Raw genomic sequence first — 25668 nt, 5'->3', positions numbered from 1 at the left:
GCCTCTTTGTGTCCTTCTCTCAGCTTACTTTCCCACCTAGCTTTGCATTGTCAGCAAACTTGGATACATTATATTCAGTCCCCTCATCTAAGTCATTGATATATATTGTAAACAGCTGATCCTTGTGGCACCCCACTAGTTACAACCTGCCAAACCGAAATCTCTCATATTTATGAAATAAGAACGAGAATGTTTATATTTTGATGTTCTCAGTATGGCAATGGATTGTTATTGCTGCACTGATAGAGGGTGTAACTTTACGAGTCTGTGCTGCCAGTGGACAGCTTCACTGGCCAGTAACGCAGATCAGGAATTAGGGCATGTACTGCCGACTATTTTCTGAGACTGCCCATTAGCAGATAGGCTTGTAAAATTTCCCACCCCCCACCCCAGAGTATCTGGTATTGCAGCTCATTGTGAGGACATAAAAAAAGGTTCTAAAAATGATACAAAACTGTTGACCATTAGCCATGTTTATTTTTTTAAAATCAAATTAGCATTATTTGTTTCTTTAGACAGAATAAATTCATATACAGTAAACTCCACATTTTTAATAAGTTGTTACAAAACAGTGATGCATTATCTATCTAAATGAATAAATAAACATATAGTTACCAACAACCAAGCAAGGTAGATACTTGAAAATAAATTTTGTCAATAAAGTTAATTAACTAATGCATGTGTTCACTAAAGAGCAATGTTGCTATTTATTACATTCAGTTTTGGAGAAGATTATAAGAGAATTTCTTCCAAAATGAAGGTACACAGTTTTCTTTAATATAGATATAAATAAACGCAAGTTAATTTCACACAACTGAATTTAGCTTTCTACATACACTATCTGTCCTAGATTTTGTGTCTTCGGGTGCAAGTTGACGTATAGGTATATACACATTCCTGTTTTGCAACCATAAGATGGGAAATTGAATTTACACTCTTTCTGTACATTGTATATTATATTCAACTGAATTATACGTTCTATGATACATTATAATTACTAATTTTTAAATATTACTTATTGCTTGGGCGGGTCCTTATTTTATAACATTGTTTCAAATAATAACTATGTGACAGTATTGGAAGAAGACTTCATGTCAAGAAAATGGTAAATTACGAAGAAATCTGTTTTTTCTTGTTTCAAAAGTGCTCACTTTCAGCAAGGTATATCACTTAGATATCAGAAAGAATAAACTTTTTTGTTTAAGAAATACTTTGTCTGCCAGGGTATGTTCTGCACATCATATTATAGTAGTAACTTAAAGCTGCAATATACCATACACTACACTGCGTATATAATTCATAAAATTATAATCACTATAGTGAGTTAAAACATTAAATTCAGAACATAAGCAAAACTCAATGACAATTATGACAGAAATTTACATCATTTCAATATTAAATTAGTTGTTTGAAATGATATGGAACTGTGGCTTTTATAGATCTACTTCCAATTTTCCACCCTGAGTTTAAACTGTATCATTTTCTAATGACCTTATGTCATTTAATATTAAAATAAATAAAATCATCTCAGTACACCATACTTTTGTACAAAAATAGCTCCATGCAATTCATCAAAATTTTCTAAAGTATATATAGCTAATAGCCCAATTTTGCGATCCCAACTAAATTGGGGCTGTGCACGCACACATGTGCCAGTAGTGCGAGGGGGGAGGGAAGTAGGCTGTGCTGCATTTTGCAATTGAAGTCTCTCCCCCCAATTTAATTAGGCTACTGGCATGGGAAAAGCTTGCTCAGAGAGTTGGTTCTGTAGAACACTGGCGTTAGACAACAGGACCCAGTGAGACAGCAGTTCTTATGTGACATTGGTCTCCTGGCTTGAATGAATCTGGTAGGCTGAAAGCTTCACACTGTCGCAACCTTCACGTATACGTGAATCGGCACCCCAGATCAAGGTGTCTGCAGGTCATTGCGCAGCTAAATGACACAACTTTATGGAAGCAGAGTCAACAAGAACAGGCCACTCTGACATGCGCAGATATATGTGGAGGTCTATTTAATGTAGGCCCTGGCCGTTAGTAATGCATTAGGGGTTGTTGCACCTGCATTTGTTGGCTCATGAACTCCTCTTCCTCATCCCAATCATGGAGTGCTTTTGGAACCCCAATGGACTATCTGTCTTTGCATGGTGCAACATGAAAGCCAGCAGCAACCAAGAATAATGTAGCAAAGTATTGACAGGGAATAAACCCAAAATGAACAAATGGTGGACTAGCCAGCAAAACCAATGAATGCATGGAGCAAAATGCAGAAAAAGGTACAGTAAAATACACAAAAAAAAACTCTCAAAAACCTACCTTCTCTCTTTAAGTGGTCTGCTTAAGTAGGTCAGGTCCCGGCATTCTCCTGTGCCCAGCTTTTAAGGGCAAGGTTTGAACTTTGGGCAGAGCCTCACCCAAAGACATAGAGTTCAGTATGGGACCCTCTTCTATTGTATTTAAACATTAAAATCTGGCAGCACATTCTTGTAGTGCAGCCTCATTATTTACCTCCAAATTGCCCATTGCAAAAATGGGACTAATATGCCAGTGGAAGGACAATTAAATTTGAACTCTTTTGTTACCAATGTTCTCCTTATTGCTTTCTGTTTTAATATAAATGCTTCCCCTCAAAAGATTTATTTTCATCTCAGTCTCCCTTGGGTGGTGGAGTTGGGTTGATGGGGCAAGCCATAATCTTTGACACTAGCACCGCTCCATAGTTAGCAGGTGTTTTTTGTCTACCCCACCCCTTCACCTTCCCATTATCCAACACTCTTTCCCCCCAAGAGGGATGCACAAGAACCATAAACCATTCTGCATTTTGGGCAACCACGTCAAGGAATCCCCAACATTCAAACCTGAGCAGTGATCGTATCAAACATTTCAATTACATTTTCTTAGCAATACTGGGAGCATTGATCACACAAGCAGAATAGAACACTGTGCACATTTGCTTGCTACTTTTTTATGCAAAACCAATTGCTAGCCTCAAAAAGCACTGTCCGTTTAAGATTCTCCAATATTTTCATAGCGTAAAATAAAGTGCTTTACAAAACTAAAATATCGTGGTCCACCTTAATTCATGTTTTTTGTGTGAAGTAAAATTAAAGATCTGTCTGCATATTACCAGACTTCTCAGATTGTTTAATGTTGTATTGTGTTGAGGTAACCAAAGATTTCAGAGCTGAGACATAGGAAGGTCTGTGGAATGGTGCTGGCCACCTGGTACTTACAAACCCAGCAGGTAGGACTGGGCTGCTGTCTCCTTCAGCAGACATAAGGGGCTGCAGCTCCTGCTGCTGAATAGACTCTATGGTGTCCTCATTAGCACTTCTTTCACCAGGTGTACAAGCATCAGGAAACTGGAAATGGATGTGATGCCGTGGCACCAGCAAGGTAGCTGAAGCTGTGCGTTCCTCTAGCATAAAGTTCAAGGTCTTTGGCTGAAACACCACGTCGGATACAGGAGGTGAGACCAGGCTCTCTAGTGACGACGTGCTTTGCTTCCAGGCATATTGCAAGTCGACTGGCACAATTTTAGTGGTTTCCGAAGACACGCAGGCTGGAAGATCACCCTGATCACCTTTCCAAGGAAGCTCTTTTTCAGCGGAAGTAGGGGATGGTGGGATAATGCTTGGGCTTTGAGGATATTCAAAATTACCTATAGATATAAAAGTTTAAACAAAAAAGTACATGTTAAGGACACTTAAAAAGGTGCTGTTGGTATTCTAAGCTGAAATACATATTTTTACTGTAAAGATTTTTTTTAATGAGCACACACCGAAGTGCTGAGAGAAAAAGCAGCATAAGATTTGTTACAAAGGCACAAGTAAGATGAAAATTAATAGCTGTAGAGTTCAAGTCAACTTGGAGCAAATTTAAATTTAGCAAGCAAGAGGCTTTGGAGTGATCAACACTATTTATAAGATTAAAAAGAGAATAAAACAGTCAAGCTGTAACCAATACATTGGGCCAATAATCAATTACCTCAATGGCAAAATAACAGCAAGTTTAATGCGCACGTCGTTATTAGCAACTTGTGGCGAGGAAGAGATACGTGTGAGTTACAAATCACCATAAATTGCTGGTCAATTTACGCCGCTCCACCGGTAGCCTCTCAAAAACGGCAGCTTGCCCTCAACCTCACTGTGAGTTTCAAGAAATTGCTGCATTTGCACATTAATTAACAATTAAACTCACTGCAGAAAGTTAGGGCTCATACTTAACAGCGTATGGACCCTTTTAATGATGAGATTTATGTTCCTGCAATGCCACTCAACCTGTCACTCCCAGAAAGGGAACATTGAAATTGTGATGTCTCATTCCTGCAGGTATAAATTGTTGATAGAGATTTTTCAAATTTTACATTTTAAAATTTTTTTCTTACTTTTCCTTTCTGTCTCTTTTTTCTCCCTCTCTTAATCCAATCTTTCTTTCCCTCTCTTTATTTCTCTTTCTGTATTTGATTTGACACTAATTCACCCTATGTCCTTCTCCGTCGTTCCTCTGTTTCTTTTTCAATCTTTAAATCTCATTGGTTAAGGAGATAGACTATTGGTCGCATTGTTCTCCAAAGTCCCAGATGCCCCGTTACCCTTGCCTCGCTGTTATCAGCTCACACTTCCAGCAATTTGCAGTGCAAAAAAAGTTTCGAGCTGAAGGTTGAGGGAAAAGTCTAATTATCGGGACACGCCGCAAGATACCCCACTCTAGCAAAGTCTGGGCCATTGTTTTACCGAGCACTTGCATTCTGGAAAAGGAGTAACTTTTATATGAAATCCTAATGGTGAATTGAGGAAAATTAATATCCTAAGACTGAAGCTACAGAAGTAGAATTACTGATACTGGTATCTGTCAGCTGGAACGTGCAGTTGGCAGCCTTCGCTCAGATCATGCAGATGCACAGAGTACTGCTCACCAGCAGGGTATGTTTTAATGTTAGGAGAACGCGGCTGGCAACATCAGCTTTGTCCTAATATCACAGGCAGCAAATTGAAAACTGTAACCACTTCTTCCCAAATGCTGCACCCTACACTCCCATTGGTGGGCACATTTCTAGGGGAACCACAGCGATGTTCCCTTGAAAATGTTGCATTTTTACACAAACAGTGGAGTATTCTGGTTCATTTTAAACATTTTTTTAACTTCATAATGAATAATTTTATTCAGAATTAATCATAGTAAAAAATAAATGAGATTTGCATTTATTCATATGCAATCAGACCACCACTTCTTCAAGAAGCTACTCAACAGTCACTTTATCCTGTTGAAAGAGGCTCCCTCTCCCTCTGACCTCCTTTCCTAATTCACAGAGGAAATTTCCCTCTCCAAACCCACTACTTCAGCCTACCTCTTTGAAGTGTTTCTTACTGCTGGCCCTGGATACAGCTCATAGCTGACCATTCCGCTCCATTCCCGGATCGGACTGTGTGCTGTGGATGGAAATTCCTGACTGAACACAAGACTGAGAATTCTAGCTTACAGCGTAGACTGAAATCCCGGAACGAAGCAGCAGTGTCAGGTCTGAGCAGCTTCTGTGACCAGCAGCATCTAGAAAACCTGCAAAAGCTGACCACAGCTTCAAAAAAGCTGATAATTCAAGAACAGCCTGAATATAAGCTGATGACATATAATTGTACTGGAAGTGCAGTGAGGCACAGGAATGTCAAAACTTAAGCTGCAGAATACCCGACATTCCATCATTTGTATTGTGGCAGACTGTTTCAAAAGCTGCCAGGGGATTTTCCGCTTTTCTTGAAGAGAAATTCCAGGCTATTGTGGATATATATTGCTATTCTCCTGTTACGAAGCCTGATTGTTAAATGGTTTTAAAATTGTTTATGCATTTGTCGCAGTGATGCAAAGGGCTCGATTTTCCTGGGAAATTGCGGGTGCGTTGGGCGTTCCGAAAATCGGGGAAATCCCGTTTGGGTTCGGAGCCCGGCTCCAACCCGCCGACATCCGAGTTCCCCACGGATGCATCTGTGTGCGCACGGGCGTCCTGAATCCGGAAGTCGGATGATAGTTAAAGAGCCAAATGTACCTCATTGAGGTACTTAAGGCACTTGTGACGGATTACGTGGTTAGAACGATTTTTAACTTACCTGGGCAGCTTTCCCATGGCTCCAGGCATGAAGAGCCGAATCAGGCAAAAAGAAATAAAATAAATTACATAAAAAACCATTGCACAAAGTTAAAACACAAAATTAACCTACCTTTCCACCCTGCTCCGACGTCCGATATCTCCCTCTCCCTTTCTTCACCCACCCCCGATGTCCCCCCAATCTGTCCTTCTTCACCCCCCCCGATCTCCTGTTCTTCACCCCCTCTCAACCCCCCAGATCTTCCCCTCTCCCCCCGCCGCCATGATCTTCCGTTCCAGCGCCGGATGACCTTGCTCTCTCTCTTTGTCTCCCCCCCCCCCCCCCGCCTTGAGTTGCAGCTTCTGATGGCAGCGCCTGTCAATCAGGAAACGGTAAGGTTTGTTTATTCGGGTTTGCCACGCGCATCTTCACCACCCCCCCCCCCACCCCTGCTGCCAACCCGCCACCATTTCAAAATTGAGCCCCAAGTCTTTATTCTCCTCCACAATCCGGATCCCAGGGGCACTTTTTTTTTGTCTCCACACACTTTCGTTCACACTGGCACCCTTCACCCTCAGTTCACCCTGGCACCCTTCACCCCTCGGTTCACACTGGCACTCTTCACCCCTCAGTTCACACTGGCACCTTTCACCCCTCGGTTCACACTGGCACCTTTCACCCATCGGTTCACACTGGCACCCTTCACCCTTCCGTTCACACTGGCACCCTTCACCCTTCCGTTCACACTGGCACCCTTCACCCCTCGGTTCACACTGGCACCCTTCACCCTTCCGTTCACACTGGCACCCTTCACCCTTCCGTTCACACTGGCACCCTTCACCCCTCGGTTCACACTGGCACCCTTCACCCTTCCGTTCACACTGGCACCCTTCACCCTTCCGTTCACACTGGCACCCTTCACCCCTCGGTTCACACTGGCACCCTTCACTCCTCGGTTCACAATGGCACCCTTCGCCCCTCGGTTCACACTGGCACCCTTCACCCTTCCGTTCACACTGGCACCCTTCACCCTTCCATTCACACTGGCACCCTTCATCCCTCGGTTCACACTGGCACCCTTCACCCCTCGGTTCACACTGACACCCTTCACCCCTCGGTTCACACTGGCACCCTTTGCTCCTCGGTTCACACTGGCATCCTTCGCCCCTCGGTTCACACTGGCACCCTTCACCCTTCCGTTCACACTGGCACCCTTCATCCCTCGGTTCACACTGGCACCCTTCACCCCTCGGTTCACACTGGCACCCTTCACCCCTCGGTTCACACTGGCACCCTTCACCCTTTCGTTCACACTGGCACCCTTCATCCCTCGGTTCACACTGCCACCCTTCACCCCTCGGTTCACACTGCCACCCTTCATCCCTCGGTTCACACTGGCACCCTTCGCCCCTCGGTTCACACTGGCACCCTTCGCCCCTCGGTTCATACTGCCACCCTTCATCCCTCGGTTCACACTGGCACCCTTCACCCTTCCGTTCACACTGGCACCCTTCATCCCTCGGTTCACACTGGCACCCTTCGTCCCTCGGTTCACACTGGCACCCTTCGTCACTCGGTTCACACTGGCATCCTTCACCCTTCCGTTCACACTGGCACCCTTCACCCCTCAGCTCACACTGGCAGCTTTCACTCCTTAGTTCTCACTGGCACCCTTCACCCTTCCATTCACACTGGCATCCTTCACCCTTCCGTTCACACTGGCACCCTTCACCCCTCAGTTCACACTGGCACCTTTCACTCCTTAGTTCTCACTGGCACCCTTCACCCTTCCGTTCACACCGGCACCTTCTACCTTCCTCTTTCCCCTCCGTTTATGCTGGCACCTTCCCCCCCCCCCCGACCCTAGCCCAGTTCATGTTGTCATATTGCACTCTTCTTCCCCACCCTCCCTCGTCCCTCTTGCTCACGCAGGTTATTTCCCCTCCACCCTGGCGCCTAGTTTATGCTGGCACCCTTCATTCACCCTCCCTCAGTCCATGCTGGCACTGTTCATCCCTCTCCTCTCATTTCCAATGGGCACTACCCTTCTCCCCCCTCAGTGCCACTCTGGGCTCCTACCTGCTGATACTTGCACCTTGTCATGAGAATCCCTAGGCACAGCAATGTTTCATCCCTCGGGGCAGCATTAGATTAGAGAGGAAACATTTTCACTGCCCCAGGAGAATAAAAAGTATATGCAAACGTACACACTCCATATACCTGACTTCACCCCTGAATTAAGAAGATTCCATAGGACCACCTTTGCAATTTTGAATTGCAACTTCATACCGTACGTGTGAACTCAAAGGGGTGTGAGACAGCCTCTTACAAGGGATCTCACACAAATTGGCTTTAGTATTCTCAGGTGTCAGATCGGGACCCAACACCCAAATTATTTTGCTACATTTTGTGTCAATATGCACCCAAAACACGTTTGCTTAGTGCAAAAGTGGCCGTGTGACTTTGGTCTCAGTTTAATAACAAAAGTTATAGTGTACTTAAAATATAGCTGATTTGCAAAAAACACAATGAAAAGTTGAATATATACTTTCTACAATACGAAATACTAACAAGTCCAGAAAAGCCTTCATTTTAGTAAAAATAACTTCTATTGAAAATAATCATTCCTCATTCACATCACCAGCAGAATATTCAAGTGGAGAATTTTAACGCCCCCATGATGGGTGGGAGAGGGTTGGGAGGGAGGGCTAAATCAGCAAAAATGCGAAACCTGACCCCAACCCTCCGCGAATGCCTCTGCTTCCATTTTAATCAAGGCGGCTTTGGAGGCGTCCGAGTAATCTGCTCAGGAGAGGTGGGTCCATCGTTATAATGTGTAAATGGAACTCTGTTGCTGATATTTTGGTAGCCATTTAAATTTAACACTGGCTGGCGGGGTTTCCCAGGGGTCTGGAAACCCAGCAGCTAAAGGTAAGTGGGAGCAGCCAGATCCATAAGGTAAGTGCTTTTTGTAGCACTGCTTGTGGGCCAGGAGGAACAGGAGTGCTTCCCTGGCCCTTCAAGCAAATCTTCTGCCGCAATGGGCTGACCCACCTGCTCCCCCATCAACTTGCGATGTTCCCGGTACCCCCCCACCTCCCAATTGCCAGTCCTACTCCCCATCCCACCAACCCACGGTGTTTCCCGGTTGCTGGGGACCGTCCCCAACGGTCCCCGGCTGCAGCCTTCTACCGCTGGCTTTCCTGGCCAGCAGCCAGCCTGTCAATCTGGGCTGGCTGCCTGGTGGAAAACAGAATAAAAAAATTATATTGAGTTCCTGCCATTAAATTTGGCAGGACCTCCGCGTTCCCGGCATTTCCGGGTTTTCCTCTCCACAAACATGCGACCGCGCTCCTTCCCCACCTCCCCATAAATATCAGGGCCAAGGAATCCAAAAGTGTAGTCTCAGATTTAATTTGTTTTTAAAATTTGGGGTGCCTTTTCATTCAATAACCTGCTTTAAAAAAAAGGAAATCAGCAAATAGAAATAAAATTGTAAAATATTTAGCTTTGTTCAGCTTTAAGTTGATATTAGCTCAGACTGTTGCATGTTATATCTTAGAATGTATAAATTTTTGCTACTCTACAAAGATGGTCGAAGAAGAAAAATAGAAGGCTCCAGATTGAAGAAAAGGAAGGAGGTGAAGCTACTTGATGATCAGCAGAAAGAAATAATCGATAATCGCATTATTTACTGTTGATCTGTTTGTTGCTGCTCTTTTGCTTCAGTAGACAACTGGGAATCTGTTGAATTAGTTCTGATCTTGTGGAGATGAATGAGACCAGGTCGCATTAGTTGAGCACTCTGTGAGAGGATGGGTTCGTCGTTCTGAAATTTCCAAGGTGGCTCCTTCTTGCAAATCTCCGATTCTATGCCATCACTGCTTTGGCTAGTGACTGAAACAAGACTGAGTTATCTTCAAAAGAGCTTCACAACACCAGGAAAAATGTGACATGCAAAATGTGAGATTACTTATTTCTCAGTTTAGAATAAAACAAGTTTTGCATAATTGATTGATGGTAGTGGTACATAAGCAGGGACATCACTTCTAAGCGCACAAACTAACAGAAGCGTAATTAGATGATAACTGTGTTGGCTCTGCTCCCATTTGCAGAGGTAACCAAAGGCAGAATTTAAATGCAAGGTTGGTCATCACCTTTGACTAGTTCTCTTGTAGGCCCACCCTCCAGTTTTGTTTAGACACGTGGCAAATGGGAGAATCTGAAGCTTTTCACTTCCACTAGTCACTTGTTGATGTTATAACCTGTTAGAAAATTTGGCTACTACTGGCAGTAGCACTGTATTTAGTTACTGAAAACTGGAAAATAGCGCACCAGGTCTTAATGAGCAAAGTTCATCGTCAAATATGAGGAAAGCCTGTCTTAATGTTTCCAAGTATTGTTTATGGACCATGTAGTTCAACTCCAAACATGAAGACTTTCAAAAGATACCCAAGGAATGATGAAAGGCAATTGCCATCTTAAGTGTGGTGGAAATCCAAAAAAGAAAATCACTATTTACATATTTGGGAATGGAACATAGGGTCAGTTGTAAACATGGCTATTCTCAAGAGATCCTGGTGAAGATTTTTTCTGTATGCTAGGTGTAACAAAACCATAAATATGTTTGTAAAGGTTGGGTTTATTTTGGAACAGCTCGCGCAGAAAGAAATATCTCCAATTCCTCCCCCTCCCCATAGGGAAGTTTCAAAATCTGTGCAGTACTTAAGTTATTGATGTGTCAAGAAAATTCTTATAGATACGTGAATAGAATCATAGAAAGGTTACAGCATGGAAGGAAGCCATTCGGTCCATTGAGTCTGTGCTGGCTCTATTCAAGAGCAATCCAGCTAGTCCCACTCCCCCGCCCTTTCCCCGTAGCCCTGCAAATTTTTTCCTTTCAAGTACTTATCCAGTTCCCTTTTGAAAGTCATGATTCAATCTGCCTCCACCACCCCCTCAGGCAGTGCATTCCAGATCCTAACCACTCGCTGCATAAAAAAGTTTTTCCTCATGTCACCTTTGGTTCTTTTGCCAATCACCTTAAATCTATGTCCTCTGGTTCTTGACCCTTCTGCCAATGGGAACAGTTTCTCTCTATCTACTCTGTCTAGGCCCTTCATGATTTTAAATACCTCTATCAAATCTCCTCTCAACTGTCTCTGTTCCAAGGAGGACAACCCCAGCTTCTCCAGAATAGGGCATATGAATCATTCAGCATGATTGTCATTGATTCTCTGATAGCAAGGAAGTGTTTTGTGGTTATTGATGTAGTAACTTAGTATTCATGGAGAACAGCTAGATTCTCAGCACAAACACATAACATAAATCTCCCTATTCCCGTTTCTAGCAGATTTGCCTGTTTAAATCATTACTAACAGGAACTACATTCACAAATAATAAATATCTAATTTGTTTTGCAAGTCTACTTTGTACCTGAAATTTTTCTTTCTTGTAAATTCTCATCCACTGCTCGTGCCATAAAGGTGATGCCCTCATCGTCTTCCTGTTCTTTCACCTTCACAAATTCATCCTTTTCCTCGTCTTCTGAGTCACATCCAACAAAAACCGGAACTAGAAGCAACGGAAAGAAGAAGTTAGTTGCTCCAGCAGCCTGTATATTAGTGTTAGATGAGGAGGAATCCATAATCCAATCACTCACACAATCACAGCAGATTGAGAATGAGTGGAAAGAACCATTGTTTTTGTGGTAAACTTTACAAATAGTGGACCTTAACCAGCACACTCTTCACTAAAACATTACCTCAGAAATAATGCTACTGCTCAGCCTTCCTCGATGGTTAAGTGGATGAATGTATTATCCGCTCTGGAACTAAGCCATAAGATCAGAAAGGTCCCAGATTTGGTCTCAGCTAGGGTGGTGGTAGGAGCTCAGCACCTTTGGGCTATGGAGAAGGAGAATCAGTCAAGATTTGCACTCCTGATTGCTATGCAGAAGCCCATGCTGGAAAGTGCATATGAAGGGATATCAAATGAGGTCAGCATCAGGCTCATCAGTGATGCACCTGAGGGTCAAGTAGCAGTTATTGCATTTTTTTAATTCATTCATGGGATGTGGGCGTCGCTGGCGAGGCCGGCATTTATTGCCCATCCCTAATTGCCCTTGAGAAGGTGGTGGTGAGCCGCCACCTTGAACCGGTGCAGTCCGTGTGGTGACGGTTCCACCACAGTGCTATTAGGAAGGGAGTTCCAGGATTTTGACCCAGCGACGATGAAGGAACGTCGATATATTTCCAAGTCGGGATGGTGTGTGACTTGGAGGGGAACATGCAGGTGGTGTGGTTCCCATGTGCCTGCTGCCCTTGTCCTTCCAGGTGGTAGAGGTCGCTGGTTTGGGAGGTGCAGTCGAAGAAGCCTTGGCGAGTTGCTGCAGTGCATCCTGTGGATGGTACACACTGCAGCCACGATGCGCCGGTGGTGAAGGGAGTGAATGTTTAGGGTGGAGGATGGGGTGCCAATCAAGCGGGCTGCTTTGTCCTGGATGGTGTCGAGCTTCTTGAGTGTTGTTGGAGCTGCACTCATCCAAGCAAGTGGAGAGAATTCCATCACACTCCTGACTTGTGCCTTGTAGATGGTGGAAAGGCTTTGGGGAGTCAGGAGGTGAGTCACTCGCCGCAGAATACCCAGCCTCTGACCTGCTCTTGTAGCCACAGTATTTATATGGCTGGTCCAGTTAAGTTTCTGGTTGATAGTGACCCCCAGGATGTTGATGATGGGGGATTCGGCGATGGTAATGCCATTGAATGTCAAGGGGAGGTGGTTAGACACTCTCTTGTTGGAGATGGTCATTGCCTGGCACTCGTCTGACGCGAATGTTACTTGTAATTTATTAGCCCAAGCCTGGATGTTGTCCAGGTCTTGCTGCATGCGGGCTCGGACTGTTTCATTATTTTGAGGGGTTGTGAATGGAACTGAGCACTGTGCAATCATCAGCGAACATCCCCATTTCTGACCTTATGATGGAGGGAAGGTCATTGATGAAGCAGCTGAAGCTGGTTGGGCCTAGGACATTGCCCTGAGGAACTCCTGCAGCAATGCCCTGGGGCTGAGATGATTGGCCTCCAACAACCACTATCATCTTCCTTTGTGTTAGGTATGACTCCAGCCACTGGAGAGTTTTCCCCCTGATTCCCATTGACTTCAATTTTACTAGGGCTCCTTGGTGCCACACTCGGTCAAATGCTGCCTTGATGTCAAGGGCAGTCACTCTCACCTCACCTCTGGAATTCAGCTCTTTTGTCCATGTTTGAACCAAGGCTGTAATGAGGTCTGGAGCCGAGTGGTCCTGGCGGAACCCAAACTGAGCATCGGTGAGCAGGTTATTGGTAAGTAAGTGCCGCTTGATAGCACTGTCGACGACACCTTCCATCACTTTGCTGATGATTGAGAGTAGACTGATGGGGCGGTAATTGGCCGGATTGGATTTGGCCTGCTTTTTGTGGACAGGACATACCTGGGCAATTTTCCACTTTGTCGGGTAGATGCCAGTGTTGTAGCTGTACTGGAACAGCTTGGCTGGAGGTGCAGCTAGTTCTGGAGCACAAGTCTCCAGCACTACAGCTGGGATGTTGTCGGGGCCCATAGCCTTTGCTGTATCCAGTGCACTCAGCCGTTTCTTGATATCACGTGGAGTGAATCAAATTGGCTGAAGACTGGCTTCAGTGATGGTGGGGATATCGGGAGGAGGCTGAGATGGATCATCCACTCGACACTTCTGGCTGAAGACGGTTGCAAACGCTTCAGCCTTGTCTTTTGCACTCACGTGCTGGACTCCACCATCATTGACGATGGGGATGTTCACAGAGCCTCCTCCTCCCGTTAGTTGTTTAATTGTCCACCACCATTCACGACTGGATGTGGCAGGACTGCAGAGCTTTGATCTGATCCATTGGTTGTGAAATCGCTTAGCTCTGTCTATAGCATATTGCTTCCACTGTTTAGCATGCATGTAGTCCTGCGTTGTAGCTTCACCAGGTTGACACCTCATTTTTAGGTACGCCTGGTGCTGCTCCTGGCATGCTCTTCTACACTCCTCATTGAACCAGGGTTGATCCCCTGGCTCGTTGGTAATGGTAGAGTGAGGAACATGCCGGGCCATGAGGTTACAGATTGTGCTGGAATAAAATTCTGCTGCTGCTGATGGCCCACAGCGCCTCATGGATGCCCAGTTTTGAGCTGCTAGATCTGTTCTGAATCTATACCATTTAGCACGGTGGTAGAGCCACACAACACGTTGGATGGTGTCCTCAGTGCGAAGATGGGACTTTGTCTCCACGAGGACTGTGCGGTGGTCACTCCTACCAATACTGTCATGGACAGACGCATTTGCGACAGGTAGATTGGTGAGGACGAGGTCAAGTAAGTTTTTCCCTTGTGTTGGTTCGCTCACCACCTGCCGCAGGCCCAGTCTGGCAGCTATGTCCTTCAGGACTCGGCCAGCTCGGTCAGTAGTGGTGCTACTGAGCCACTCTTGGTGATGGACATTGAAGTCCCCCACCCAGAGTACATTTTGTGCCCTTGCTACCCTCAGTGCTTCCTCCAAGTGGTGCTCAACATGGACTCAGACATGAAGAATGGCCACTTGGGTGAGCTACCAGTAGATGCTGGTGCCCATGGACTTTTGAGTGCCTGTGGGAGAAGGAGAAGAAATATGGAAAAACAATAATATTATGATCCATCTTTCTTTTTTGCCTGTGCAAACAATTTGAAGATCAAAGGAGAAATTGCAGTATGTAGCAATAGAATATATATCAAAAGTCATAATCCTGAAGTGTGCTTCTATCAGTTCTGATTCGTAACCTCTTGTGCTTAATGACCCCCCCCCCCCCCACCAACTACCCAACCCACCTCTGCTCCACTTACAGAACTTCTTGTCCTCATGACGTCTCTTCTGCATTCCAGCGCCACTTGCTTTGCCCTTCCGGCATGTCGACTGCAGATTCCCAGAACACAGGTTGGTGCTTTTCTTTAGTACCACTAATAGTTCCCTTTTTCCTGATGGCTTTACTTTGAATTAGGGAACTTTAGAACTGCTTTTCAAAAAGTTGAAGCTTAATTTTTTTCCTTGTTACTGTGACATATTTTCAAATAAGAGAGTTGTGATAAAGTTGAACGCTGCAATCATTGTCAAAGAACTCATCGTTGGGAATCTGCACCCTATCATCTCATAACACCACCCTGTGCTGCCTGGTACATTTTTACCATGTCTGTTCCTGGAGAATGTTGCTGCATACGCAACAATCATAGATTTGGGTGATTTGCATTCATTGCACTATCTCCTCCAACGAATGAGTGACACGCACTGTAAATCCAAGTTGTTAAAATGTCTTATGTTTTACAAATGAAATACAGAAATGTTACAAACTAGCAATAACTTTGTACCCAGCAATGGCTTTTCCTGACAGATGAACGAGTTCAAGTATATCCTGTGCAACAGGGCATCACATCGAGAACACAAGCTGAAATCCAACATCAAATTGAAATATAGTATAGCATGTCAAAGATGTCAAAATAGGGAACATGGATTCAATCTTGTAAAAGGCAAATTTAGGACTGTTGCCAGGAAGTTCTTTACACAAAGAGTGATCAACATATAGAACAGACTAGTGGAAGCGAAAAGCCTGGAATTATTTAAGAAACAATTGGATGCAACAATGGATGGACTGTAGGATCCTTCTGGATGGATTAACTAAATGGATAGCATTCCTCATTCATATTTATCTTGCGATATCAAAAGGTAAAAATAACACTATTAAGTTTTTTAAAACCAGTTTTACTTTTCTGACATCTTGGCATATTAAGTGGTTTGTCCAAAAGTAGCCAAACAAGACTCGAGGGTCAATTTCCCTGCCCCTTCTGCACATAGCACTACATGTGAGAGGTCTGCACCAACAGCAATGGCTGCCAGTTTTGGGACCTTCTGGCTGCTGTCCAAAAATAACAGCCAGAAGATCACCTCTGATCCGTGTCCCATTGTCCCTGGAAAAAAAGGGACATATCATTTTCCAACCTCCAGGACTTTGCTGACTGCCTCTCTCTGATCTTTCAACTGGAGAGGCATTGGGGACATGGCCAAAGACCATTTTCTTCTGGGTAGTCCTCAAAATGGGTGACTTTCCAATGTTGGGGGGGAAATGAGGTGGGAGGGGAAGCGATGCCTTCTACCTTATGTGCTTGCTCTTTGCTGCAGGTACAAGCCCTCTGCTCCCCACACCGCTCCCTCCCCCCACCTGCAAGCTCCAGAAACCCTCATGGGTTTCCACCTATTTCTCCTCTTCTTTCTGTCTGGGAGCCATGTGCATAGGAGAGGAAAGTCGGCCCTCTCCCATGGGGCAGAACTAGAAAATGTAAACAAAATTAACCATCTTCAAATATGGCTCACGATTGGGAATAGATTTTTGCCTCTACAAAATAATGAGTACGTGAAACAGATGGCTGTGTTGATTAATTCTTTTAAAAAAGAACTGGATTAATATTTAATCAAAAGTAAAATACTGCGGATGCTGGAAATCTGAAATAAATCCAGAAAATGCTGGAAATACGCAGCAAGTCAGGCAGCATCTGTGGAGAAAGAAACAGAGTTAATGTTTCAGGTTGAAGACTTTTTGTCAGAACTGGATGACGAAAGGTTATCGACCTGAAACGTTAACTCTGTTTCTTTCTCCACAGATGCTGCCTGACTTACTGAGTATTTCCAGCATTTTCTGGATTAATATTTAGTTAGCAAGATTATAAATGTATGTATATAAAGAGATGAATAAATGGTGGAAATATCATGTCATGGAAAGCAATTGGTCAGGGTTATATATTCTGAAATTTTGCTTGTTCATCTTTGTGAGCGATAGTCCTTGCAGAGTAGTCCCTCAAAAGATTAAATAAATGAGGTAAATAAGTTGCAAGCTAGAAATGAGTGTGCACGGTATCAGCAAATAAATGCTTAATATGTTTGTCTGGCTATTATTATGGCAGCATTAACCCATCTAAAGTAAAGTCCATACATAATTCACTTTTATGGTATTAAATTTTGTTGAATTTTATTTCAACTGTGTCCAGAGAGTTTTCTTGGGATGGTGGAGAATAAGGCGTTAGAAGAGGAACTGAATGGGATCTATGGTAGTTCAGTTACTGCAGAGGCCAATGTTGCAGATGGTATATTTGGCTCCTACATTTTATACATGTGGTGAGGACTGTTAATGCATTTGGTGAATGGGTAGTGAGGTGCAATTCTTGTCTGAGAGCCTGACATATGGATCTTGCTAAATGCAAAGTTGCTTAAGCAGGAATCTCTTCTGGCTCATCATCATTGCCTTGCTCTGCTCTTGGCTATGGCTTGGTTATGTCTCTCTGGATGGCATAGTTGTCTTAATAGACTATGATAATCTTAGAGACCCTGGCAGGTCTGGTTGTGTTGCAAGATGCCCTCAATCTGTCCAAGCATCTGCACTGTGTACGGTAAAAAGCAGCGCTTCAAAGTATGTTCGATAATGATCCTGGTGGCTGCTTGGGCCTTATTGTATTTTCAGTCAGCTGCTATTCATGGCTGTCTCAATGGTATCAGGATCCAGAAGTCAAAAGGGTAGCCTAAATCTCCCAGGAGTCACCCTTGCAGTCTTTTTTCTCTGCAGACGAACCTGGCACAAAGGATTGCCTTAAAATGAAGGTGTTATAACTGCTGCCCACAAAGTGGGAATTCACTTGAATGATCCTGATTTGATAGTCATTGACCACCTGCACATTGGACTGGAAGCCCTTGTAGTTTATGAAGGTCATAGCACTGTGTCACATGGGTATCTTGGATTTTGGGGAATCCCGAAATGCAAAAAGTTCCTTTATCCTGTCATTATGCTCCCAGTTTCCCATGGGGAAAGCATTGAAGTTATTTGTCCTGGCAAGCAACACATCCTTCACCTGCTTGATATATCTGTACAATGAATTGCTGCTGATGTCCCCTGTGGCAGCTTTGAATGAGCCTGAGGCATAAAGGTTCAGAGCTACAGTGACCTTGACTGCTATTGGCAGTTCCATCCCAATGGTAGAGTCGACTGCAGGCCAAGCACAACTCTGTCACTGCCCCCTTGATGAAGTGGAGCCTATAAATACAGTTTGCTTTTAACATTTTGAGGTAAGGGTGTCTAGGTCTATAGACACAGCTGCATGGACAAGAGTGTGTAAGGTCAGTCCACCTACGGTTTTAACGAATCTGCTTTGTATCCCTCTTTTCATTTTCTTCTCCAACCTCCAAATGACACAAAAGGAGAGGAATACTCACTGCAATGCCCATTTCAAGAATTTTAATTATAGCAAAGAAAAAATCTTGCTGCCAAAACTCTTGTTGAGAATCATACTAAAGTGAACTCTTGCTGGATTTGGGCAAGAACACCTTAGACTGGCTGGAAGATCATGCATGGCTCACAATGGGAGGAGATATGGACCTCCGCCATTTTTTCTGATTTGCAACTGTCCGTTTTGATCCAACATTGCCAGCTATGGCAATTGGAAAATTGACCCTACTATTCCTATTACCTTATAAAATCTATACGTAGTACACTATTTCATGCCAGTGAAATGTCCAAATCTGTGCTATATGGGTATCATAGTAGGTACAGCACAGGACGTAGCCATTCGGCCCATTGTGCCTGTGCCGGCTGTTTGAAAGAGCTATCCAATTAGTCCTGCTCTTTCCCCATAGCTCTGTAAATGTTTTCCTTTCAAGTATTTATCCACTTCCCTTTTGAAAGTTACTATTGAATCTGCTTCCACCACCCTTTCAGGCTGTGCATTCAGACCATTACAACTCGCTGTGTAAAAAACGGTTTCCTCATGTCGCCTCTGTCTCTTTTGCCGATCACCTTAAATCTGCGACCTCTGGTTACTGACCCTTCTGCCACTGAAAACAGTTTCTCCTTATTTACTCTATCAAAACTGTTCATGATTTTGAACACCTCTATCAGATCTCCCCTTAACCTTCTCTGTTGCAAGGAGAACAATCCCAGCTTCTCCAGTCTCTCCACATAACTAAAGTCCCTCATCCCTGGCACCATTCCAGTAAATCTCTTCTGCACCCTCTCTAAGGCCTTGACATCCTTCCTAAAGTGTGATGCCCAGAATTGAACACAATACTCCAGCTGAGGCCTAACCAATGTTTTATAAAGGTTTAGGATAGCTTCCTTGCTTTTGTACTCTATGCCTCTACTAGTAAAACCCAGGATCCCATATGCTTTTTTAAAAACCTTCTCAACTTGTCTTGCCACCTTCAAAGATTTGTGTATCTGCACCCCTTTAAAATTGTACAATTTAGTTTATATTGGCTCTCCTCATTCTTTCTACCAAAATGCATTACTTCACACCTCTCTGCATTAAATTTCATTTGTCACATGTCTGCCCATTTCACCAGTCTGTCTATGTCCTTCTGAAGTCTGTTACTATCCTCCACATTGTTTTCTACATTTCTGAGTTTCGTGTCATCTGCAAACTTGAAATTATATCCTCTATACCCAAGTTCAGGTCATTAATATGTATCAAGAAGAGCAGTGGTCCTTATACTGACCCCTGGGAAACACCACTGTATAGTTCCCTCCAGTCTGAAAAACTACTGTTCACCACTACTCTCTGCTTTCTGTCCCCTAGCCAATTTTGTATCCATGCTCCCACTGTCCCTTTAATCCTGTGGGCTTTAATTTTGCTAACAAGTCTATTATGTGGTACTCTATCAAATGCTTTTTGAAAGTCCATATACACATCAACCGCACTACCCTCATCAACCCTCTCCATTACTTCATCAAAGAACTCAATCAGGTTAGTCAAACACGATTTTCCTTTAACAAATCCGTGCTGACTTTCATTTATTAGCCCATACTTTTATATACTGCTGTCTATATTTAGCTGTCTACAAAAAATGGTGAAAGGAGTCCTACCCCAGGAAAAAATCTGTGCATTCTACAATGAAATCCTTGAGCTGGTTATGATTTGATAACTGCTCTGCAATAAGAATTTTCACTGACCATTGGCTCTGACTTTCTCCCAGTTACAGCACCAAAGGCAGGAACAACAGCTACAGAACTGGAACAAATTGGCACTTGTGCAGCAGTCCTATCACAGTGTCCCTGACATTATCTTAATCATTCACGCCAAATTTGCAAACAATTTTGTTTTAGCTGAAGAAAACTTGGGGGTTAAATTCGATAACCCCCGAATCCAATCGTGGCGGTCACGGTGTGTGATTAACCCGCGCCTGGTCGTTCCGATGAAGGCAGCACGTGAAATTCGTGCTGCCTGCTCACTTACCTGATTCCAGCGCGAGCAGCCAGGCCAAGCTGTGCTGTTCAGTGACTTCTCACTAGCGGGGCGGGGAGGGGCCCAGATATCACTTGAGTGCCTCACACCTCTAAAAGGCAGCCTGCACCTCTTAAAGGCAGCCTGCACCTCTTATTTGCAAAAAAAAGAAACGGGCCCGCACGGAGTCTGAACGGAGATCAGACATCGCACACATAAACCACAGATGTGGGTCCCATCCCTATGTTTACAAACTGTTGAGTTATGTTAAAACATTGAATAAAGGTTGCACACTACTAAATCCCACATCCTCCAATCTGCACGCCAGACCTCACCAAACTGCCAATCTGAGTTTGTACCAGGCATGCGAGAGAGAGTGCACCAAGGTTCTCTGAAGATGCACTATAGGCCTTGGTGCAAAAGGTGGACAGAAGGAGGGGCATCCTATACTCGCGGGGGGGAGGGGAGGGGCAAGAGGCCCTCCAGACATATGCTCAAGAGGCAGTGGGAGGCAGTAGACGACAAAGTCAATGCCAGGCGCACAGCATCATGAACATGGATGCAGTGCAGGAAGAAATTCAATGCTTTGACACGGGTGGTCAAGGTGAGTGAGGTCAACTGTCAAGTGGCATCTCCTACCAACTGCACCACTAGCCGCATCCACTGCTCCACACACTACTCCTTCCTTCACCCCCTCCAAGAAACTCTTTCAATCATTACTCAACTCTTCCAATCAGATGCTTCCTCTCACTCTCACACATTACCACAGTTGCAAGCCACTCACAACTCACAGGTCACACACACTGGCAGCTATTCAATCATGACAGGCACATCACCCATACATCCTGCAGGACACTCATCGATACAGGTCCCACTTTCTTGCAGGAGAAGTGGCGCATAATAGGAGGCAGCAAGTGGCAGTGGCATTTAGCCCCTTAAGCCTGTTCCGCCATTCAATGAGATCATGGTTGGTCTGTGATCTAAGTCCTTATACTCGCCTTAGCTCCATATCCCTTAATAGCCTTGGTTAACGAAAATCTATCTATCTCAGAATGAAAGTTCATAATTGAGCTAGCATCAACTGTCATTTGCAGAAGAGCGTTCCAAACTTCTACCAATCTTCGCATGTAGAAGCGTTTCCTAACTTCACTCCTGCAAGTCCTGGCTCTAAATTTTAGGCTATGTCCCCTAGTCATAGTATTCAAGTATAGGAGATCTCCAAAAACAGTTACAAATGCATCAGCAGCCAGAAGCAATAATCGAGCATAGTCCCTTTAAATAGTGCTGGTGGGGTGGGGGGGGTCCTCCAGGCCGTCTACGACGTGTTCAGCTGTTCGTGGTTGGCTGGAGCGTTCAGTGCCAAAATGGTATCTATTACTTTAAATCAGCATTGCCCACTGATCTAACACATATTCTCCTCACTTTACATGGTATCAGCGTTCGTTATCTGCGCGTGCGCAAATGCCTTCACCAATATGGCGTCCAGCGCACATCCCAGACGCCATTTTTGGACCTTAGGACGCCGCATAGTGCCTAAAAAACAAACGATATGCAGCCGAATTTATAGCCCATTATGTTTCTTTAGACTGTTTAATAATTTTGTAACGTGGTGCCTGTGTCTCTAAGAATTAGGATAGCACAAGAGAATTCAATTTGCTACGCATAAATTGCTTGTAAACTGGAAACTATGAAGAATTTATCCTGCATATTCTACTGTTAACAATAAAATTAAGGTACATTTTGTGTCCACCAGTCAAAGATATAGTCCTAGGAGGCATCAATCTCCTTGAATGGGAGAATGGTCAGTTTAACTCATAAACCTTTCCAAAGGCAGGTTTTAGCAGTTCATCAGGCTTTTAAACATTGTACAATGAAGATTACGTTAATCCTGGGGTCTCAAGAAACTTCAAATGCAAAATTATGGGTTTGCTCTCAGTCAATTCCAGAGATCACAAAGATGTATAGGTTAATGCTGAGTTCATCTGCCCTCCAGGCTTTCACTTATCCTTGACCTGACTGAGTCGAGATCCTACAAGTCTTGGGTAATATATCGAAAAGGCTGCTGTTGGAAAGATGGCCCTGGGCTTCTCTCCATAAACCTTTTTCTAAATGGGACAACAGAATAAACACTTTTAAGTTTAGCACATTTTTCCATTAAGAAACCCTGAGTCATTCTCCTCATTGACTGCTAACTGAAGCAGTATGTGTGGACGCATTGAACTATATAGGCCGTCTGCCAGTTTATCTGCTCCAGTTATATAAGGTGAATGAATGAAGCATTGATGTCATGACGGGCAGTTTAAGAAAAATGCTCCAATGTGCAATATCTTGGATTTCACTAAACAGCAGGAAACCACACAGGAAAGGCTGCGTGGAGGGAAAGATTGTACCTTTGAATTGTAATAGATTAAATTAATCACACACTTACCTGTATCATGCCAGCTGACATTTCGTCGCAATTTATCATTAGGTACTTGACCATTTGTACTGTCAGTATTTCTCTGTTGGAAACCACAAAAAGAATTGAATTAATTCAGCATTAAAAACTTGGACGAACACACATAACAGATTTTTCAAACTAAATCATAACGTTACGATTGGGAGCAGAATTCTATTCATTTTATTGTACCAGTATCCATACTTACATGCTGTCCGTTCTTGTAACGAATGGATTTAAAAATGATACCTGATTTGTTAGTATGAAGTGTTGTGCATTGTGTGGTGGTGGGGGCTAGTGCTAGAAGCCCGTCAAAATCTAGAACCGAATACAGCTGGTGCCTCCAGTGGTGCATTATCACAGCTTTTAATGGCACATCACACACAAAAATGGGGGGAGAGAAGAAGAGAATGCTGACTTACACCATGCACAATAGAGGTGACTGACTGAATGCAACCCATTGAGATTCAAAATAAATGGAGACAGTTGGCTAAATATTAACTGAAACAATAGACATAAGACTTTGGGGGCAATTTTAACCTAACTCGCCAGTCAGGAAACTGACGGGATCGGGTGCAACGCCTTTTGAAGTCAATGGACAGTAATATTGAGTGGGATGTAAATCCAGCATTCCACCCGATCCAGTCAGTTTCCTGCCAGGTGAGTTAGGTTAAAATTGCCCCAAAAGATTCTTTCTTTGATGGCTCAAAATGAAGAAAATTGAAATCAGTCTGTCTCAAAAAGTGTTCTGTTGACCGTAGTTCACAGAATTAAACCAGTTCTGATGAAGGGTTAAGACATCCTTCTCAGATCCAGACTGACCTACTGTGCATTTTCAACATTTTCTGTTTTCTGGTGCTGCTCTGAGAGCCTCAGCTCAGAGACCTTGACTAAAAGTAGGCAGAATGGAAATGTCACCTAATTCTTGTGAGGTTAGCATCAATGCCAAAAATACCTGGTGCTTGCTTTGATCTTGGAAATAGAGGCTTGCCAGTTGAGATTGCTCTTAGGATCATAAAATATTCATTCAATCAGAACAATATGTATTCTAACAGTAACTGATTAGACCTTTGCAGACTGCAGGGCAAAGTTAGCTTCACTAATTGTTTGCAGTAGATGGTACACCATTGGAGGAGGAAAATGGCTTACTTCATAAATGTCATTGGAGGACTTGATTTAATCTGCACATACACAAGATCATTTGAAGAAAGAGAGAGAAAGAACTTTATAACCTTTCTGGGAAGCATTGTTGTATGTAAAAACTATCTTGCTATAAAACTAAACTAAAACTGAACGCAGTCTAAAAGGAGCTTTGTTTCTTTCACATTCTTTGAGCCCGGAGCATCCCACTTTAATGCATGATTCAGCTTACCACTCATTAAAATGAAAGAAAATATTCTCGTAGAGTAGAAAAATTGTATGGTCAAACCCACTTTCATTTCCTTTCAAGTGGAATATTTTTCCTGTAGCAACAAATGTGGAAAACTTTTTTTTCCTGAAAAAGATCCAAGGCTTTAAAATGTAATCCCGAGTACGTACAATTGAAAAGAAACTTGCTTTTTTTTGACACTTGTGCTCTTTCTTATGCCTGCATTTGTTCTTTGAAGAATATACATTATGTTTGGTGGATTTGAACGACTCAAGACGACTTCTCATGTTTCGTTGGAAAACTTCCCTTTCTTGCCTTTCTTGTTCGCCTTGAGCGATGAAGTGGCGACTGTAATTTCCCTGATACTGGTATAACATGAAATAAACATTAATCATAATAAAATCAACAAGCAAAGTATATGTTGAGAGTGCCAACAATAGAAAAAGTTATTAACTGTCAAGCTGCGTTAATAGTATAGAACCTCATTCTTTACAGTACAGTAATTGATTCAGCATGTGCAATTTCTCAGTTTAGACCCCGGATTTATATAATAATATATGTTTGCTTTGTTCTTTAATGTTATGCTTTAAAATAAACTTAAATGAAAAGTCTGCTGACAGAGGGTATGGATGTCCATGCTAGTGATGCCCTAGATTCCTAACATGTTGTTCCCAATCCCTATTCATGGAACAACTGAGGGAAGGAGAAAGTGGTTCCACTGTTCGATGGAGGAAAAAGTTGGATGGAAGAGTAAATTTTCTGGTCTTTTATAGAGAGGGGTTGGTGAGACCTAGGCCATTTTAGATCTTGTCTTGTGTAATGAGACAGGGTTTATTAGTAATCTCATAGTAAGGGATCCTCTGAGACAGAGTGGTCATAATATGATAGAATTTCACATTGGTTTCAAGAGTGACGTACTTAAGTCCGAAACTAGAGTCTTAAACTTAAACAAAGCCAATTACATTGGTATGAGAGGCGAGTTGGCTATGGTTGATTGGGAAATTAGATTAAAAGATATGACAGTAGGATAAGCAATGGCAAACATTTCATAATTCTCAACGAATATACATTCCATTGAGGAATAAAACTTCACGGGAAAAATGATCCATCCGTGGCCAACTAAAGAAGTTAAAGATAGTATTAGATTAAAAGAAGAGGCTTTTAATGTTGTCAAGAAGAGTAGGAAGTCTGACGATTGGGAGAGTTTTAGAAACCAGCAAAGGATGACCAAAAAATTGATAAAGAGGGAGAAAATAGAATATGACAGTAAACCAGCAAGAAATTTAAATGCAGATTTTAAGAGCTTCGACAAGTATGTAAAAAGGAAGAGAGTAGCAAAAGTAAACGTGGGTCCCTTAGCGGCTAAGACAGGAGAAATTATAATAGGGAATAAGGAAATGGCGGAGACGTTAAGCAAATATTTTGTGTTTGTCTTCAAAGTAGAAGACAGAAAAAATATACCAGAAATAGTGGGGAACCAAGGGTCTA

The 25668-nt window shown here is 43.3% G+C and overlaps 1 protein-coding gene across 2 annotated transcripts in view; it reads right to left on the bottom strand.

The window, feature by feature from the left end:
* Positions 1-546: 546 nt before the first annotated feature.
* The window catches only part of slc9a5 (solute carrier family 9 member A5), a 253177-nt gene continuing 228055 nt past the window's right edge, over positions 547-25668 (bottom strand). The window contains exons 13-16 of one of the 2 annotated variants that reach the window (XM_067997800.1): positions 24351-24545; positions 22803-22875; positions 11519-11656; positions 547-3660 (exon numbers count right to left, since the gene is read on the bottom strand). In XM_067997800.1, the coding sequence (XP_067853901.1) occupies positions 3104-3660; positions 11519-11656; positions 22803-22875; positions 24351-24545 (963 nt within the window). In that variant the 3' untranslated portion in view covers positions 547-3103. The remainder of the gene's footprint in view (positions 3661-11518; positions 11657-22802; positions 22876-24350; positions 24546-25668) is intronic. The other variant, XM_067997801.1, reaches the window with a different exon arrangement.

Source organism: Heptranchias perlo, chromosome 16, assembly GCF_035084215.1.
Source record: "Heptranchias perlo isolate sHepPer1 chromosome 16, sHepPer1.hap1, whole genome shotgun sequence".
In the NCBI taxonomy this organism is placed as follows: domain Eukaryota; kingdom Metazoa; phylum Chordata; class Chondrichthyes; order Hexanchiformes; family Hexanchidae; genus Heptranchias; species Heptranchias perlo.
Note: the sequence above shows the minus strand (reverse complement) of the source record. Positions and strands in the feature narration are given on the sequence as shown.